Here is a 16,698-nt window from a genome sequence, read left to right as displayed (position 1 = left end):
TGCCTTTAGATCATACGTCACCGCTGCTATATATCTTTTCTGCATTTTTTTTACTAATCGCCTAACGAGGTTGTGCTACAAATATGGGGTGGGTATCAACCCCTGCAAGTTATCCACAAACCTGCTGCAGGAGCGGCTTCGAGTCGCTGTTGATGAAGTCCTTGAAGAAGCGGTGAAACTCGCGTGGATCTCCAAGCTTGAATTCGCTAGAGCTGTTGAGGAATGTGTCTATGTCTTGCAGGGCAGAGCGAGCAAACTCAGGGGATGAGCAGCGTTCAATATCCAGTGTAGCAAGAAGCTCCACACCTTGGCTACACCACTTGTTGGCCTGCATGAAAACGAAATGCACGCATAAGTAACAGGTACGCCATACATTCGTTATAAGTTTAATTTTGGCTGCAGTGTAAACCGCACAGGAAGCGCCCGCATGATATAGTGGTGCAAGCAGCAGTTGTCACGAGCAACCACGCTGGCCATGGCCTTGGTAAACGAAGGTATATTGCGCCAAGAGGCGGAAGTCGAGAGAGAATGGAGGGAACAAGAACAGTCGGTGGAAAGAATAACAGAGAGACTAACGACTCCGCTGCTTGCTCCAACTCCAGAAAGGAAGAGGCTTCAGCCGACTCCAAGACAACACTGCCGTCACAAGCCGTCAACACTGGCTGGTGGCATGATGGATGGACGGAAGATAGCAGCGTCCCCTTAGAAACGAGGTGGTGACAGTTTGCATCATGCTCAGCCTTTTTTTACTTTAAATTTCTTCAACGGTGTTATCGATGTAATATATAGGTCCATAAATTCGCCATTTTACGTCACCTCCCTGCTTTTGAGCCACCGGTCTTCCAATCGCTAGCTGCTAGATTCTACCACAGATTCAATGACATGACCATTGTTGTCTCTAAACCCTAGGGCCTCAGGGTATGCGACTGTGCCTGCATCGACATCCCGATGGATACCGCCATATTCTAGAACAAGATGTTCAATTGTTTATACAGGCTTACCACACACTGCACACGTGTCATCTTCTTGGTTAAATTTCTTTTTGTAGCTTCGCGTTTCAGGACAGCTCGATTTAAGACACCCTCAACGAGCGACCCTAACTGTTATCAAGGGTTCGACAGAATCCTGTCTGGCGAGAGAGAGGCATAGTGGTAAAATAAAACATACGTCAAGTTTTTTAAAAACCATCTTTTGGCGAGTGTATGTTTTATTTTACCAATATGACCCTAACTGTTACTTGTTTAGGAAAAAATATTTAGGGGTGACATCGCTCCTAAAGAACCCTAAAGTCTACAAAGCTTTTCCAGGATCGAGAAAGTTGTTGCCCAAGGTCCCTTTGAAGGTTGCGCTATGACTAGACTGTCACATTGCTGCGCTAATTTGGCAATGCCCAACTCCTGTCATCAAAATGTCAACTGACATTTCTGCACCGTAGTCTATCATGAAGTGTTAGGGCATGGAACATCTACAAGGCATAAATGTGCATCCAGTAAGTGGCGCGATTCTGTAAAGTTATATCGCGAGGCGACCGTGAAAAAAAAAATAGCCGCCGAAACTGCCCCTTCTCAAATGGGATCCGCAGCAATTGCTTCGAGCTGCCGCAGTGACACCACTTGACAAGTAGAAGTGCAGAGTTTTCATTAGTAAAATTCTTCAAGGTAATAATTCTCTTTAACGAAGACGGGTGCAGCGAAATATGTTCTCGGTGATGGTGATTTGATTCTAATGGCTCAAGGACAGCTTAGTCAAAGACCAGCATTAGGTAGGATCATTAGGTAGGATCATTAGGTAGGATCACAGGCCCATTTTTCTTTTCAAACATTGCACCCCAAAGAAGTCGAGAGCCCGGCCACATTAAAGTTTGTACCCGTTGGAAACTAGCAGGTAACCGGCGATACTGGGGATCAAACACCGCATCTCCCTGCTGAAACCACTAGGTCACCGCTTAGTGGGTCACAAAACGAAACAACAAAATAATTTATCTTCAATCCTGGTATATCCCTGCATGATACTGGGCATAGAAAGGAATCTGTACTAAAAGGAAAAGAAATGTCATTTTCTCTGTTTCGCTGTAAAAATATTTCGCTGCACTACGTGAACTGCATACGAAGCGCTCACGCACGAGCTACCCACGAGCTACCCACGAGCTACCCACGAGCTCAGCCATACAGAATGGAACCGCTCCTTGCGATGCGGCCATTGTGTTTGATAGGAGAGCCGAGCATCCCAACTGATCGCACGGGTCTCAAGCCACGCCCTGTACCTTGTCGATGCGCTCCTGGAGGTCCCTGTATCGATGCAGGACATCCATCCGCAGGCGCAGCTGCTCCTGGAAGTCCGCGCACATGCGCTCCAATTCGACGCACTTGGGCTCGATGGAGTCAACAGCGTAGTGGCTGGCCATGATCAGCCCGCGGCCGGCCTGCCTCAGCTGCTCCGCCTTTTCGAGGTCTTCCTGCAGTGGCGCCATCATTGCTGAGAGTCAGTGATACAGTGGCGTGTTTCTTGCGCCACACCCGATGAAAAGCTGTTAGGTGTATGTGTCTGCCTTACATAAACATGCACATTCTTCGAAGTTCTCTTCTTAAGGCTTGCGTCCATTTGTGCTGCTTAGAGGACTACTGAGCGCAAGACAGAAGGTGTCGCTGAATAACAGTATCTGGCTGATGCTTTGTTGTACACATTTATGACTCTTCTACAAAATACTCACAATCGGATGAGTGGCCGAGTGAGCATCCCTCTCAGATTGCTCCCATGTCTAGAGTCATATCGCGCGCCACAAACACAGCCAACTGAAGATTGAAGGTTGTGACCGCAACTCCTCGTGGGCAATGATTTTTCCCTCTCTCTCTCTCTCTCTAAGATGTAAGTGCACGATTGGACTGATAGAATAGTGGCGTACGTGAGGTGCACCTTTACATGTGCCTCCCGGCGCTCATTTCAGCTGAAACACGCCAACCTAATACATGGTGCATAAATGAGTGCTTCACGTGGGCACTTAAAAACTTCATTGGCTTCATATTCCTAATGTCCTGACGTCGGCGTTAGTTCTGGGCAAACAACTTCTGCTTATTCGCAGCGCAGAGCCAAATCTGGTCTCCTAAAGCACGAACATGAATTTTCGCCATTCTCAGCACCCTGTGGAAGACTGCTGGTAGTGGCCAGGACGGAAAGGCGCCATACGGCTGGCGAATCACGCACCTCGGCGAGCGCTCGGAACTCGTCCATCTCGTGCAGCAGGGAGTCCACTTGGGCCACGGAGTCCCCGACCGCCTGCATGGCGGCCAGCTCCCGCGAGTTGGCCGCCATGTTGGCCTGCAGCTCGCGGAACTCCTGCTCGAACTTGCGCAGCTCGAGGCACTCGTTGAGGCGCTTCTGGTGCGCGCTCCAGAAGGCGTCGAAGCCGTGCTCGGCGCTGTGCAGCTGCTGGAGCAGCCGCTCGACGGCGCACACATTGACGAGCCTCTGGGCGGGCGTCTTACCGGGCGCCCCGAGGGCCCGGTCGGCGGGCGCCGGCGACGGCGGCCGCACACAGCGCAGAAGCTGGTGTCCGTGCTGCGACGCATTCAGAAGGTCCTCCTTCAGCTCCTGGTACTGGCCCCCCTGGGCGCGCAGCAGCTCCACCGTGGAGCCCACGTCGTTGGGCAGCTCGGTGTCGCGCAGCCGCTGGGTTGCCTCGCGCACGCACTCCGTCACCTCCTTCAGGCTGCCGGTGAACATCTCCACCGCCTGCGCACGACGCCCGTTAGCTTTGCCCTCCTAATCATCATCCTCCGCATTCGAAGTTCCAGACGACCCTAATTGTCCTAAACCTCCTCCGCATTCGCAGTTCTATAGACGAGCCAAGCGCACCTCTTAAAGGAGGTCTTCTACAACAATCCACAGGCACTCTGCTAGCAAACCGAAAGGTCACGTCTAAGAAAGGCAACGTTGAAGGAGGCAACAATTTTCGAGAGAAGACTACATAAAACAGAAGACGTGACATTTACTTCTATGTTTTCTGAGTCTTTTTGAGCTTTTTTAACATGTCACCATCGAAATTCAGCTGTCAACAGAACAAGTCATTTCGCCCTGCGGTTGTACGGCTTTCCCAAGTGAAAAACACAGTCGCTACCAAAACAGGGCAAACAGCTGTTCCTGGTGATTTCTTTCTGAAAAAGCAGTGTATAGCAAAACACCGGAGGGCGTGGCTATACTTGAAGCATGGTAGCAACTTATTCTGAAGCTGCACATATGACAGACTGCTGTTTGCGCCCCCCCCCCCCCTTCCCCCTTTCCTCCTCCTCTTTTTTTTTTTTTTTAAGGCGCAACCGCGACGATGATTGATCAGCAGAGAAGCTAGCACCAAGTACAGTGGTTTCCGTAGTAATTTTGGAGATGTAAAGTAGATGCAACAGCAAGTCTCGGCCGCCTTGCGTGTTTTCGCACAGAAGACAGACGACGTGCGACAGGCGCGCCTGCTACACAGAAAAAAGTTTTCGCGCTACAGGTGGAGGGCTATCAATCAGCACGAGCATTTTCAGGAAGCCTTCTCGTTCGACACACTTGATTATGAATAAACTGAGATTCCTTTTCTTGCAGCCATTCAGTCGAAAATAATTTTCTCCAAATCGTTTACCGCTATACCACCAAGTATAGCCTGCACCCCTGGAGCGTTTCGGCAATTATGTGGTTTACAACAACAGAAGCTTGGGCAAGTTGGTAACTCATTTTCACCAGAACAGCGCGCACTAAGACACGGACACGAAGGAAGACACGACACACACGAGCGCTGACTTTCAACTGGTGTTTATTGTTTGGAACCAGACATATATACAGTTCCAACAACACAAGGAAAACAAACCATCCATTCATAGATTCATAGTCAATTCATGCATGTCGCTCTGAACAAGGACGATAACAATATTATCATTTTCCTTTCGCTACAATAAAGAATTGGCATTTTTAGCGAAAGGAAAATGATAATATTGTTATCGTCCTTGTTCAGTGCGACATGCATGAATTGACTATGAATCTATGAATGGATGGTTTGTTTTCCTTGTGTTGTTGGAACTGTATATATGCCTCGTTCCAAACAATAAACACCAGTTGAAAGTCAGCGCTCGTGTGTGTCGTGTCTCCCTTCGTGTCCGTGTCTTAGTGCGCGCTGTTCCGGTGAAAATTACAACAACAGTTCGCGCAGTGCAGATACTGACTCACTCTAATTTGGGCTGGAGAGGTATTTTATACTTTGTTAGAATGAAATTTCGCACGGAGGGAACAGAACGCATTGCCCTTTCACCGGTACTATATGAACACAAGAAGAAACACGGATCAGAACTGCATTGCAAGACTGCGGTCTCCGTCTACGTTTCAGTGCTGCTACTAAAACCGAGGCAAATGTAAGTGAACAAGGAGCGCTGTTCACTGATGCGCATCAGAGAATATTCTGCAGCTGCTCGTTGCGATAATTTTTCCTCTCTGCAGCTCTGAACTCCGTTCCACGCCATTAAGCAGTTTTCTTTCTTTCTTTTTTATTTTTATTGATGTTTACGGAGATTGACCGACTGCCGCAAAGTCAGCAGTCGACGAAAGTCGTCTGCAGATGCTAATTTCGTGCGAAGCGTTGCGATTAAGTTGAAGCTTAGGTGAAGTACAAAACTAGAATTTGGATCAAACAAATAGAAAGAAAGAAGGAACTGCACATCATTAGCGAGGCGAGCATTGAAGCTGCGTCGTGATTCCACCTATCCTGTGCCAGGCACTCTATTCTTACAACGTGACGGGAAACGTGGTACTGCGACCATTTGCATGTTCTCTTCTCCCTGAGCTGAAAAACATGCGACATATTCCGTGTCATGTTATAAGCTGACGATGCATAAGACTACGCGGCTGTCCAAAGCGGTCCAAGGCCACGCCAAAATAGGTTGCGGGCAACGCAGTTTGGGTGTGTCAACATTAACCTACTAAAACGAAAACATGGCTGTCCTGTCTAAGGCGGTTTTCAAGAGATTAATGATGCCGCAAATATATGTTCTCGTCAAACCCCACGTACATTGTAATGAACATTCGACTTTTTTTTTTTTTTTCAAAAGCGGAACACTGGAGGTTAAGTGCTATTGGAAGTCAGAGAGCACTCACTATACGACCATGTAATGAGATTTTCAAGAATTCTAAAACAACAGGGGCGCTCTTACCAGGCTTCCAAGTTGGTCGCTTTTTCTAAATCACATTTCTGCTCCCAGCGAGCACATAGGTCCCGAGTTCCTCGTGATTTACCATGAGATTATTAGTAACTTTTTTTTTAGATACACGTCATAAGACGTTGTTGCGACTCTCTCCGGGTCAACAGCAGATAGCATAGAGAACACTGAGAGGAAGAGCTATTGGAACTGCGGCAACAAAAAAAAATTGCGCACATTCATGGGAATGCCCAGACTTAAGAATTGTGGTCGAATTTACTCTGACGCGCCAAACTTTTGTCAGGGTGTGAAGAGCATATCCCCAAACGGACTTCTCTGGACATCAATACTTAAGCATAACTTTTAAGAGTGGCCATCTTACAAAATCCTGGCTCGAAAAACGGTGGAAGTTCGTGTCCCAGCAGCGACGCTAACTCAACATGAATTGATATGGCTGACAGTATAGGGCGATGGACAAGGCCATCTAAAGCGAAAATGAAGTGGGAAACGAGCTGCGGGACCACACGTGACGATGTTTCTTCCGTGTAATGCGTTGGTAGATCTTAACAGTGTGAAGCTATGGTATGCTCATGTTAATAAAATATTTCTTGAAATGCCTTCATTAGGTTTCGTTCTTGCTATGAACGCATATGTCATTCAAGCGTAACAACAACATCAATTCAGCTTATATCATGGTCATTCAAAAGTGAGGGAGCTTCGTTCTTATGTGTATTCGCGATTTTTCTTTTTGAGGCTCGTAAGGGTACGACCAGTGGTTCACTTACGAGAGGCACCGAACGCAGCGCCTTAATACGCGCTTAGATATTTTATCAGAACATCAGAAAGGCATAAGCACACTAGGACTTCCTGTTTATGTTCACATGTGTACCGTGATTAAGCCTACAAGTGATGGCAGTTTTTTTTTTTTCGTAACAAAGGAACCATCACAACTTTTACAACGATATTTTAACCAGATAGCGTTAAGGCACTAACGTCGGTGTCGTCGGCGCCGTTGGAAACGCAAAAGCAGGCGGCCCGCCTACCACGTAGGTCACGTGACTGTGACGTGACCACAACCTTCCCACCAGATTTTGAGCGAACTGCCCGCCATATCAGGTGGCAGTTAAATTAATGATTGGTCGCGAGAGGTCATTCGAAGAGAACAACATGGGTCGCACCTTCCTTACGCGTGACTGTGTTTGAAATGACCACCTGCAGGACAGCGGCGCAACGCTCAACCGTTGCATCACTGCGCCAGCGAGTGGTATGAGGACTTCCCGGGATATATATGAATGTAAAGTAGAGAATGACCAATTCCGCATATATGCTTATGCAGGCAGAACCTGGGCGACAAAGGAGTACTTCCGCGGGAGAGATCTCTAATGCTATGGCACTTGTTACGTTTCGCCTTCGTCGTGAGGAAAAATCGGCGCGGTTGCAGCGGAATGCCGACGAGTCACGAAAGGCACGCGGGGTCAACGCCTGAATTAGCCACGGAAGCGGCGTCAGTAATCCACCCCGCAAATGGCCAGCGCAGCTCTGCAGTGCACCCTCTTCTACAGAACGAAGTTAGCTGCCAAGGCCGAGGGCCGAGGGGCCTGGGGGCCGGCTCAGTCCAGTCATCAAGTTTGACAGCAGCACCCGTCTTCCAGGAAGAAGCTTACAGCGAGCGTTTCTCCTGCACCGCGGGGACTTGCACGTAGCCTGGACCCTGCACGTGCGACCGCATGAAAAGCGCGGGAACGCCGCTCTCCGACATTCCGGTGTCTGCGCGACGTAGACGGCATCCTCTCCATCTCAACACGTGACGGGGGTGTGTTCCCTAATGAGAGAGAGTGTGATGGGTGCCACCGTGAACTTTTCTGGACACTCCTTCGTCGGCAGGCCCGGCCCCCATCTAGGGAGTCCAGGGAAAGGAAACGCTATAAAACTCGGCGCCGAGTACGGCCGAGTAGCTCCTGAGTCCTGACCATCGAGCTCATCGTCATGTAGCTTCTCGTCATCAAGCTCCTTGTTATCGACACTCTCTTACTGAGACGTTCTCTCAGTTGATGTTTGTATATAATGTAAATTTACCTGTATAAAGTTCTTCTTGTCTCTCCCTTAAACCTCGTCTCCGACCTTCCTCATCCCCTCTCCTGCACGACCATGCTACCTGAGCCTCAACAACTGGTGGCAGCGGTGGGATGCTGCTACCACGACTTGTAACACACTGTACTCATAAGGATAGGTCAAGCGTTATGCGATGGTGAAAGAAACAACAGTACCTTTATTCACGAAGTGATACGCAAAGACCCCACGCAGCTGAAGGGACCCATTAATGCTCTCGCGTCATACCCATTAGACGGAGCTTAAGTGTAACCTCAAGTTTTTGCGCAGGGTGATCCATAGTAACTATGTAACTCACGTTAAACGAACAAGCTAAAAGCATAAACGCCTCCACTCCGGTGGCAAGCGAAGAAGGTTAAAGCCCATTTTACCAATCTGCAAAATAAGGACGCACCATTCGCTGCTCCATCCACCGTTCATGGTCGTAGGGTATCAGTCCACCGAGATCTTCTGTCAGCTGGCCTGGATCAATGTACTCGTGCAATTCTTCTAAATTGTTGCACATTACTATCTGCAATGGAGAGATGAAGAGATCTTTCCTGTACCCTTTCTTTCCCTTTTTCATTGTGCCTAATAGCAAACAGCTCAAATAAAAAGATCTTACCTGTACCCATGCTTCGCAGCGTCGCGTAACCGGGGTAACGTAGAAGTAATGAATCTATTTCTTGCCGATCAAGACCAGTATTCAGCTGAATGTCCACTATATTTTCCAATTAGTTCTGTTTTTCGCTTCATTTCATCGCACGTAAAGGGCCCGGAGGATGTCTACCTTTGATCTTTTTTTTTTTCTAAAGACAGAATTTCATGCACTGGCATGTGGTACCCGTGCTGGCTAACTCGCAACAAAAGCACCAAAAAACGGTCGTGGATGTCTAAACGGGCAAAGTTCTCATAGCAATCTCGAGTTGGGACGTAGAAACTTCTCTTCGACCGGACGTTTGGATCTGCTTTTTTCTTGAATTCGGATAGCGAGAGCAGCCTTACCGTACTGTGACTAATACTAGTCCATTGGTGTACATTAATATCTGGCGCCATGCCCTAAAAAAATTATTTATACAGTCTATAGACTGTCCATAGACATGTTTCAATAAAGCCCTTTGCCCGTCTATAGAAAATTTATAGATTTACGCCCATACAATGTCTATAGACTGTCTATAGACTAATAATAGAAAAAAGGAAGTATTCATATATGAAGGCAATAGAGCTCTGTAGAAAGTCTATAGACCGTTTTTATTACGGCGGCCTTCGAACGGTGCAGTGTTATCACATCCTGGCTTCTTTTTAACTATCCTTTAGAGAAGCTTTACAGACTTGTCATTCGTAAAACGATGGTCAGTGGTGTACCAAAATGAAGGGCGTTTCAGCGGTTTTTTTTTCTGCCGTTGGGCGTAGGGACAACCGAAGCTTCAGAGTAAAGACAAGTTACTTACCCTAAACTTGAACTCTTCTTTGAACAATTTGTTGCTGACTTCAGACAACGCTTTTTGTAAGAATCCCACAGGCTTCAGAACAAACACTACTTGTATTATGCCTGGGAAATACCCCTGAAACAAAAAAGATATAACATAATTATGTTCTCACGAGCAGGGCAGCAAACAGCGGGATCTCCCCCAGAGATCGCTATTAATGCAATGAACAGTTTGGTCGCTACGTTAGGGGTACCATTAAGACAAAATGTCAACAGTGAATCATTCAATAATGCCGAGGTGCATAAAGGAGTAGTCACATGAACCACGATTTGCAACTGGCTTAACTTTAAAAAAAAATTGAAATCATTATGAAATCATCTTAAAGACAATCTGCAACGTCTTACTAACAGTTCGCAAAGAAATACTGATAAACTTACTGAGATCTTGAGCAATACAGTCTTGACAGAGTTCCATTTGTCCTTCCTCCTATCCACAACCAATACAAAACCTAACTCCGCGTCTTGCGACCTGCAATGGAAGCACAAACCAAATAATCAGGTTTCCTTCATTAGCCTCGGTGAAAACTGGGCATTCAGGGTCCACAAATATGTACCAGACGCAATCATTCAGCAAGGTACCACCAAAAAAAGCTGGTTTAGGGTTTATAGGCGTTTAACGTCCCAAAGCGACTCAGGCTATGAGGGGCTCCGGAAATATCTGAGGTTTTTTAACATGCACTTGCATTGCACAGTACGGGGGCCTCTAAAATGTTGTTTACACCGAAATTCGATAGACGCGGCCGGGATTGAACCCGCGTCTTTCAGGTCAGAAGCCGAGAGCCATAACCACTGAGCCACAGCGGCGGCTCAGAAATGCGCTTCATCTCGCTCGTCAGCATGTCCGGAAGACGGGCTCAGGCAATATTAAATTAAACACCGTGCTAAGTTTCTTTTTTTCTGCGGATTGTTCGAAGCAGGCACCCACAGACCACTTCAATTCATATGCAAAACTAAAAACATTGCCTCTTGGCACAAATAGGGTGCTCCCTTTCGTATAGCTCGCACGTTTGCATACTAATTGCCTGCCAAAGGAGAGAAAGGTATAAAGCCTGTTATGCGGAAGTCAGGAAGCTGCAACCTCGGGACCTACGGTTCTTCTTAGCTTTAGCTGTCACTGCACCTCAGTATGTGACTGACAAAAGATTTGTTCTTCCCTGAGACTAAGTATGTTAATTTATAGATAGCAGAGGCGCTCTCCCGATGTCAATTTCAAAGTTCCCTACCTGTAGCACCCTTAAGACTGATTGCGTAGCCTGTGTAGCAGCAGACTTGGCAGGTTACCGCGGCTCGTTTAGTGAAATAAAGCCTTGGGGCCCATGATTTACTCTGCATTTACTATAGAGGTGACCTAAAAGAGTGCCTCACTTAAAAGAAGTGCCTGAACTAAAAGAAGTGCCTGAACTAAAAGAAGTGCCTGAATCAAAAAGAGGTGCCTGAACTAAAAGAAGTGCCTGAACTAAAAGAAGTGCCTGACACGCCCCACAACGTCTGCATGAGCACTATGCATTCAATGTCGATCCGAGACCGAAGGTGTCAAGAGAACTTACTTGCTACCACAGCTTCCATGAGATTAAATTTGGCTTCATTACTTCGCAAAGAAACAGAGTTCCTGCTTTTTATGGGCTGATAGAACATCCGGCGCAGAAAGAGGTATACAGTCGAGCCCACTTATAACAGCCGCAGATATAACGAACGCTCGCTTAGTACGAACGAGGGCGGTGCTACCGTCAAAATATATATTGGGGCAATGGCACAGTGTCTCACATAGAACGAACTGTTGTGGCCCCAACATTCGGTTAGAGCGAACGCGAAGCTGTTGGGCCCCCGTAAAATAAAGTAAAAGAAGAAAAAGCGAGCGTTGAAAAATGAAAACGAAAGTGCAGCGCGCGCGGTGACGAAAGAGAAAGTGGCGCCGCCCGCGTCGCTGTGATGCATCCACGTGATTTGTTGCTCCGTTGCCACCCCGCGCTGAGGGCATTGCGCCGTCGATTCTTTCTGTGCGATGGCACTGCGTTGACATCGTTGCCGCATCCGTGCCTTTCCCAGATCGGGGAGTTGAAGGCTGCCTGAACGCGCGAGCCCAAGGGCTTGACTTGCGCCTGGTCCTTTTAGCACCTCTTCAGGTGCTAAAAGGAAAGCTGTCGACATCGCAACGAAGATGGCCATTGTTAATGAACTTGCTCAAGGTGAAAAAAACTGCGAACTGGTCAAGGAGTACAGACTGTCGAAATCGAACATTTCAACCATTGCTAAGGGCAAGAAAAAGATTCTTGGTGCTACCGTGAATGCCGACCCGACGACTAGAAAGCGCCTTCGGAAGGCGACCTACGCGGACGTTGAGGACGCACTGCTGAAGTGGTTCGCTGATGCCCGGTTCGCAACAGCTTGCTTGCCGCCGTGGAGATGTTGAAAGCGGCGTGGATGAAACTGACCGCGGAGTGCATAGCAAATTGCTTCCGCAAGGCGGGTTTTATGGGCCCAGGCACCGAGGACGCCATAGATCACACACCGGAAGGCCGGTCGCACGAGGACTTGTGGCAACGCGTCGACGCGTTGACACGCAGCTGGCACCTGACGTTGCCTGGGACGATTTCGTTTCTGCTGGTGACGACGCCGACATTGCGGAGCCATGCACTGACGAAGCTATTGTGCGTGAAGTGCGAGCCCTTCCTGACTGCCCAGAGACCGACGAGGACGATGGCGAGGATGCTGCTCTACCGCCGGTTGCTGTGAACGCTTCAACCACGATCGGTTACATCGCGTCGCTTAAGGAACTCGTGTGCAGCAGAGGCCTTGGCGATGAACATATTACCGCGCTGGAAAAATTAGAAACGGCAGTGATGCGATCAGCTTTGAAGAAGCAGACATGCATCACGGACTTTTTTCAAAAATAAAGTTAACTTTCGTCTCGCTTGCTCTTTTTGGCCGTATTATAGGTGGTTCACTTACTACGAACTTTGGATACAACGAACAAATGCCGCGTGACGATCAAGTTCGTTATAAGTGGGCTCAACTGTATTACCATCCCTTATCAAATGAGCTGACGGTGAGCTTATCGCTTATTTAGCGCGATTAATATGATTATCTGTGGTAATCGAAAGGCCTTGTTTCAAGGATAACCTTACATATTTGTTTCTTAAAGCCAAATTGACGCTCTGATTCAATTTCGCTTCCGTTTCCATCTGCACCACACGTTTTCGTTCGGTCTTCCGAATAGTTAGACGAAATTCTTTCTAGACGCAGCACTCCCGCGCATTAATTAAAAGCCATGGCAACGGCGCAACAGAACAAACAAACAAAAAATCAGCGACAAGGTTGGGGGGGGGGGGGGGTGGATCTTGGGCAGCTTATAAACATATGCAGTAGGGGTACACGTAACAGAGAGAGCGCCAGAGATGATAAGCGAAGGAGAGGAGAAAATAAAGATCAGTGAGCAAAGGCGAAAACGCCCGTCGGTGCAGGGAGAGGAGAGAAAGAGAGGGGGGGGAGGGGGAGTCTGCAGCAGCTTGGATACGAAGCATAGCAGAAAACGAGCCGGCGAGCAGCGGCGCGCATGTCGGCGTCGGCTGCGCGTCACTTTGCTCGCTTCGTCGCGCTGAGCAGCGGCGCGTGAGCTTCGCTACAAGCTCCGCGCCAAGCGGGCGTCGCTGTTGCGGCGAGAAGGAAAGGCGACGAGGGAGAGGGGCAGAGAACTCGCTGCTGGAAGAAGAGCGGAGCGGAATGCCAGTCGCGCGTGCATGCGTACGCGAAAGAGGCAACGAGGCAGGCAAGGAGAAAGTACAAGGGGGCGGGACTCACAAAGGAACACTTGTCAGATACTGCATCAGCCTCCTGTAGTCCTCGTCGGAGAGGCTGCAAAAGGCACCGCTGTCCGGAAACGTCAGTACGGGGTAGCCCTCGCATGTTCGTCCTCCTGCAAGGCGAGACAAGGGATGTGGCGAGAGCGGCAGTGCGCGCGCGCGAACCCGACAGTTGGTTCTGACGGCAGCCACACGCGACCAGCCCGCTTCGCGCGGTGGCGTGCATGCGTCGCGACGAGTCGAGGGAAGCGCGTGCGTGACAACCCGTTTTGCGACGCAAAACGGGACCTCAGCTGCACAGCCGCATACCGGAGCGACCCGCCATTTATCTTTTCTTTTCGCGTGCATATTGAGTCGTTCTTGCACGCTGTTCGCTTACAAGGTTTGAAAAGGAAGCCGGCTGAAGGCACACCGCAGAGAACGGCACTGTCGTGCGCAGTGCAGGAAACACATTTTTCGTGGAAACCGGTTGCTGAAGGAGCATTCGCTTAGCGCTCCGTCGAGCGCACATTGTTTCGAAAACGTTAGCGACGTCTGCTCACGTCGCGGTAGTCAACGTTGTGTCTGTGTTCTGAAGCAAGTAATTAGGCCTCGCTTTCAGAGTCGGTATGAGGATCTGATTTCATCTCGCAATGCAGACATTGGGATAATTGCCCTGGCTTCACTAATTCTCATCACAATAGACCACATATATAAAGACAAAAAGCCGCACAATAGATCTTGCAAACAAAGCTTGTCAGTCAGGACAAAGGTAGAAACCCTCCTATTTATGCACATGATTTTTGAGGCCTATGAGATTAGTATGGAGAAAAATATTGTTACTCTCCATCATGGGGGTGCGAGATATTGCTGCAGGACTGACAGCAGTTTTGTTTAAACCGTGCTGTGGCCGCGAAAATCCACGAGCAGCTACGTAGTAATAGAGCATACAAGATATCTAAGGGGAGGAAAAAACAGAACAACAGACTGATGGGCATTACGCGCATCCGACCAGTCGTATTGTCTCTGCGACGTTTCCTGTGAATCGGAACTTAGAGGAACACGTTTCCCGAAGTTTTATCCCATTACTTTCGCTCTACAAATACAATGCCCACAGCCTTACTTGAAAATATCGTCGTTGAAAGTTATTCGCCGTCGTATTTGTTAACGCTAAGGAACGATAGCGCAACGCATATGCGCGGTATGCTCGAAAAAATACGGAAAGAAGAAACACAAATGTGTAAAAACATTATCAAACTTTGCCGGCACGCAAGTTTTCTCTCGGCCACTTTTCTCCCTCGATACGCTCCAACTACCGCAAAATTAAATTTTGATCCCGCTACCTAGCTTTAAACGTTATCACAAAGAACTTTGATATAAGCAGTCCCGTGAGCCTATTAACATTGCGAACTTCCATTTCCGCCCTTTCTCAGGTGCTTTTTTTTTTTCTTTTTCAAGGCATGACGTAAATGTCAAGGAGCACAACGTCATATGCCCTTGTTACAAACGTAGGTCGATTCTGGTTACCACATCCATCGGCGCAAGAAAACGTCCTTATTACGCGGTCTTCGCCATGCGGGTCACGTTAAGCTTTTTCGCGGACCCCTGCTGCCTCTCATTGAATTTGTTGCTGTATCTTCTCTTTTTTTCTATACTTTCTTTGTTTCTTATCTTAGCCATGCCAGAATGGGTCAGGGGAAGGAAATTTCCCGTCCTAAAATTGAGATCTCGTTACCGGGAGCTTAAACCGTTTTCGCAAATGTGACCACGGTGCACGCGTCGGACGATTTCGAATAAATGGATACATAAATATATATGGGAAGCGGGAATCTTGCGGCTGACAGAGTTATCGCAATAAACGGCACTCGCGCGAGCAACAAAAAATAGAAATAGCAACTGAGATGAGCAACAGTGCGTTTAACGGCGACATAAGCTATTAATAAAGGACATAAGACGGTACGTATTGGGAACGATTTTACACGTGCGCACTGCAAGGCCATAAGTTCTGTACTTAGTGATAGGCTGCTAAGTGCAATCACAATACAAAGCCAGGAGACCATCCCGAAACGCGGCTGAACTACGTACAAGTTCAACCACCGCAAGAAACATTTTCTTGCATATCAGAGCATTATCACGGCAATTTTAATTTCCAAAGAACGTTTTAACGTCCTCAGTTTAATTTCAAGACATTTCGTTAACCTCTTAGTTTCAGCACCATATACGAGAATAGCAACAGAATGCAACTGCTATATACTTTTGCAGAAATATTGGAAAAGTCCTGTTCACAAGTTAAGAGTGGCTGCCAAATGCACGGCAGCCTAACCCTGGCCGCCTAGTACAATTTCTCATGGTCCCGATGGGTGTTCACTACTTGGACTAATGGCATTTGTGAAGAACTAATCAATCGAGGGGTGCCCGAAAACATTTCTCCCCTCTGATTTCTCCCCAGACTTTTCTATACGTAGCACTTCATTCAAGTATTTCGCATATCTTACATATCCTGAACAGTCACGGCGCCAATGGGAGGCGAGGGGTGCAGCCGCAACCTTGGAAATATGTCAGAACCCACCAAAAATTTGCACAGCGCTTCCCTGACAAGGAGGACGTTTCCCAATAATACCGGCCTTATCAGCCCTTGCTAGGAAGCAAGTACATAAAACTCTAGTCGCTGCATTTCGCTCATTTTATCTATTATACCTCTACGAAGAGCAATATCCCACAAAAGCACTATGTCCACGCGAAGTCTGGATTTCTTTTTGCTTTTGGCAGGGGCTATGTAGTTAGCTATACCTCTTCTCGCCGTGTGTCGAGGCATAATCGCGAACCATTTCCTTCGCACCTCGAGCGCTGCTTCTACCAAAGAGAACCGCAGGGCGAAAAGCCCGGAACTGGTGTTTCATGCAGCTGCATTTGGTATAGTTTTTTTAAATATGACGCGAAAAGATCTCTGTAGGAGAACTCTGCCAATATAGGTGACCGCGCGAAGATTTCATTTGTGAGACATGAGCTGTAAATCTTGCACCGAACCCTCCTCTCGAACGAGTTTTCAAATGCGCTAACATTCCAACTACAAAGACGCCGATGCAACAGAAGCGCGGTCAGTGCAAGTCCATCGGCATATACCTTTGTATCGACCCGCGTGACCCGCGTGAGCAGCGACCGCTACATGCTAGAACCTCTT

At 48.0% G+C, this 16,698-nt stretch overlaps 1 protein-coding gene across 4 annotated transcripts in view; it reads right to left on the bottom strand.

Moving 5' to 3' along the window:
* Positions 1-16,698, bottom strand: part of LOC149342437 (guanine nucleotide exchange factor DBS-like) — a 245,758-nt gene that overhangs the window by 40,222 nt on the left and 188,838 nt on the right. For 3 of the 4 annotated variants that reach the window (XM_089544751.1, XM_089544753.1, XM_089544752.1), the window contains 7 exons: positions 13,537-13,651; positions 10,117-10,207; positions 9,701-9,814; positions 8,665-8,781; positions 3,202-3,729; positions 2,264-2,455; positions 122-328 (listed from right to left, as the gene is read on the bottom strand). In XM_089544751.1, coding sequence (XP_089400877.1) covers positions 122-328; positions 2,264-2,455; positions 3,202-3,729; positions 8,665-8,781; positions 9,701-9,814; positions 10,117-10,207; positions 13,537-13,651 — 1,364 coding nt within the window. The remainder of the gene's footprint in view (positions 1-121; positions 329-2,263; positions 2,456-3,201; positions 3,730-8,664; positions 8,782-9,700; positions 9,815-10,116; positions 10,208-13,536; positions 13,652-16,698) is intronic. The other variant, XM_089544754.1, reaches the window with a different exon arrangement.

This window comes from Amblyomma mixtum, chromosome 5 (assembly GCF_055824585.1).
Source record: "Amblyomma mixtum isolate Tamu chromosome 5, ASM5582458v1, whole genome shotgun sequence".
Classification (NCBI taxonomy): domain Eukaryota; kingdom Metazoa; phylum Arthropoda; class Arachnida; order Ixodida; family Ixodidae; genus Amblyomma; species Amblyomma mixtum.
The sequence above is the reverse complement of the archived record's forward strand: the minus strand, read 5'-3'. Positions and strand labels throughout refer to the sequence as shown.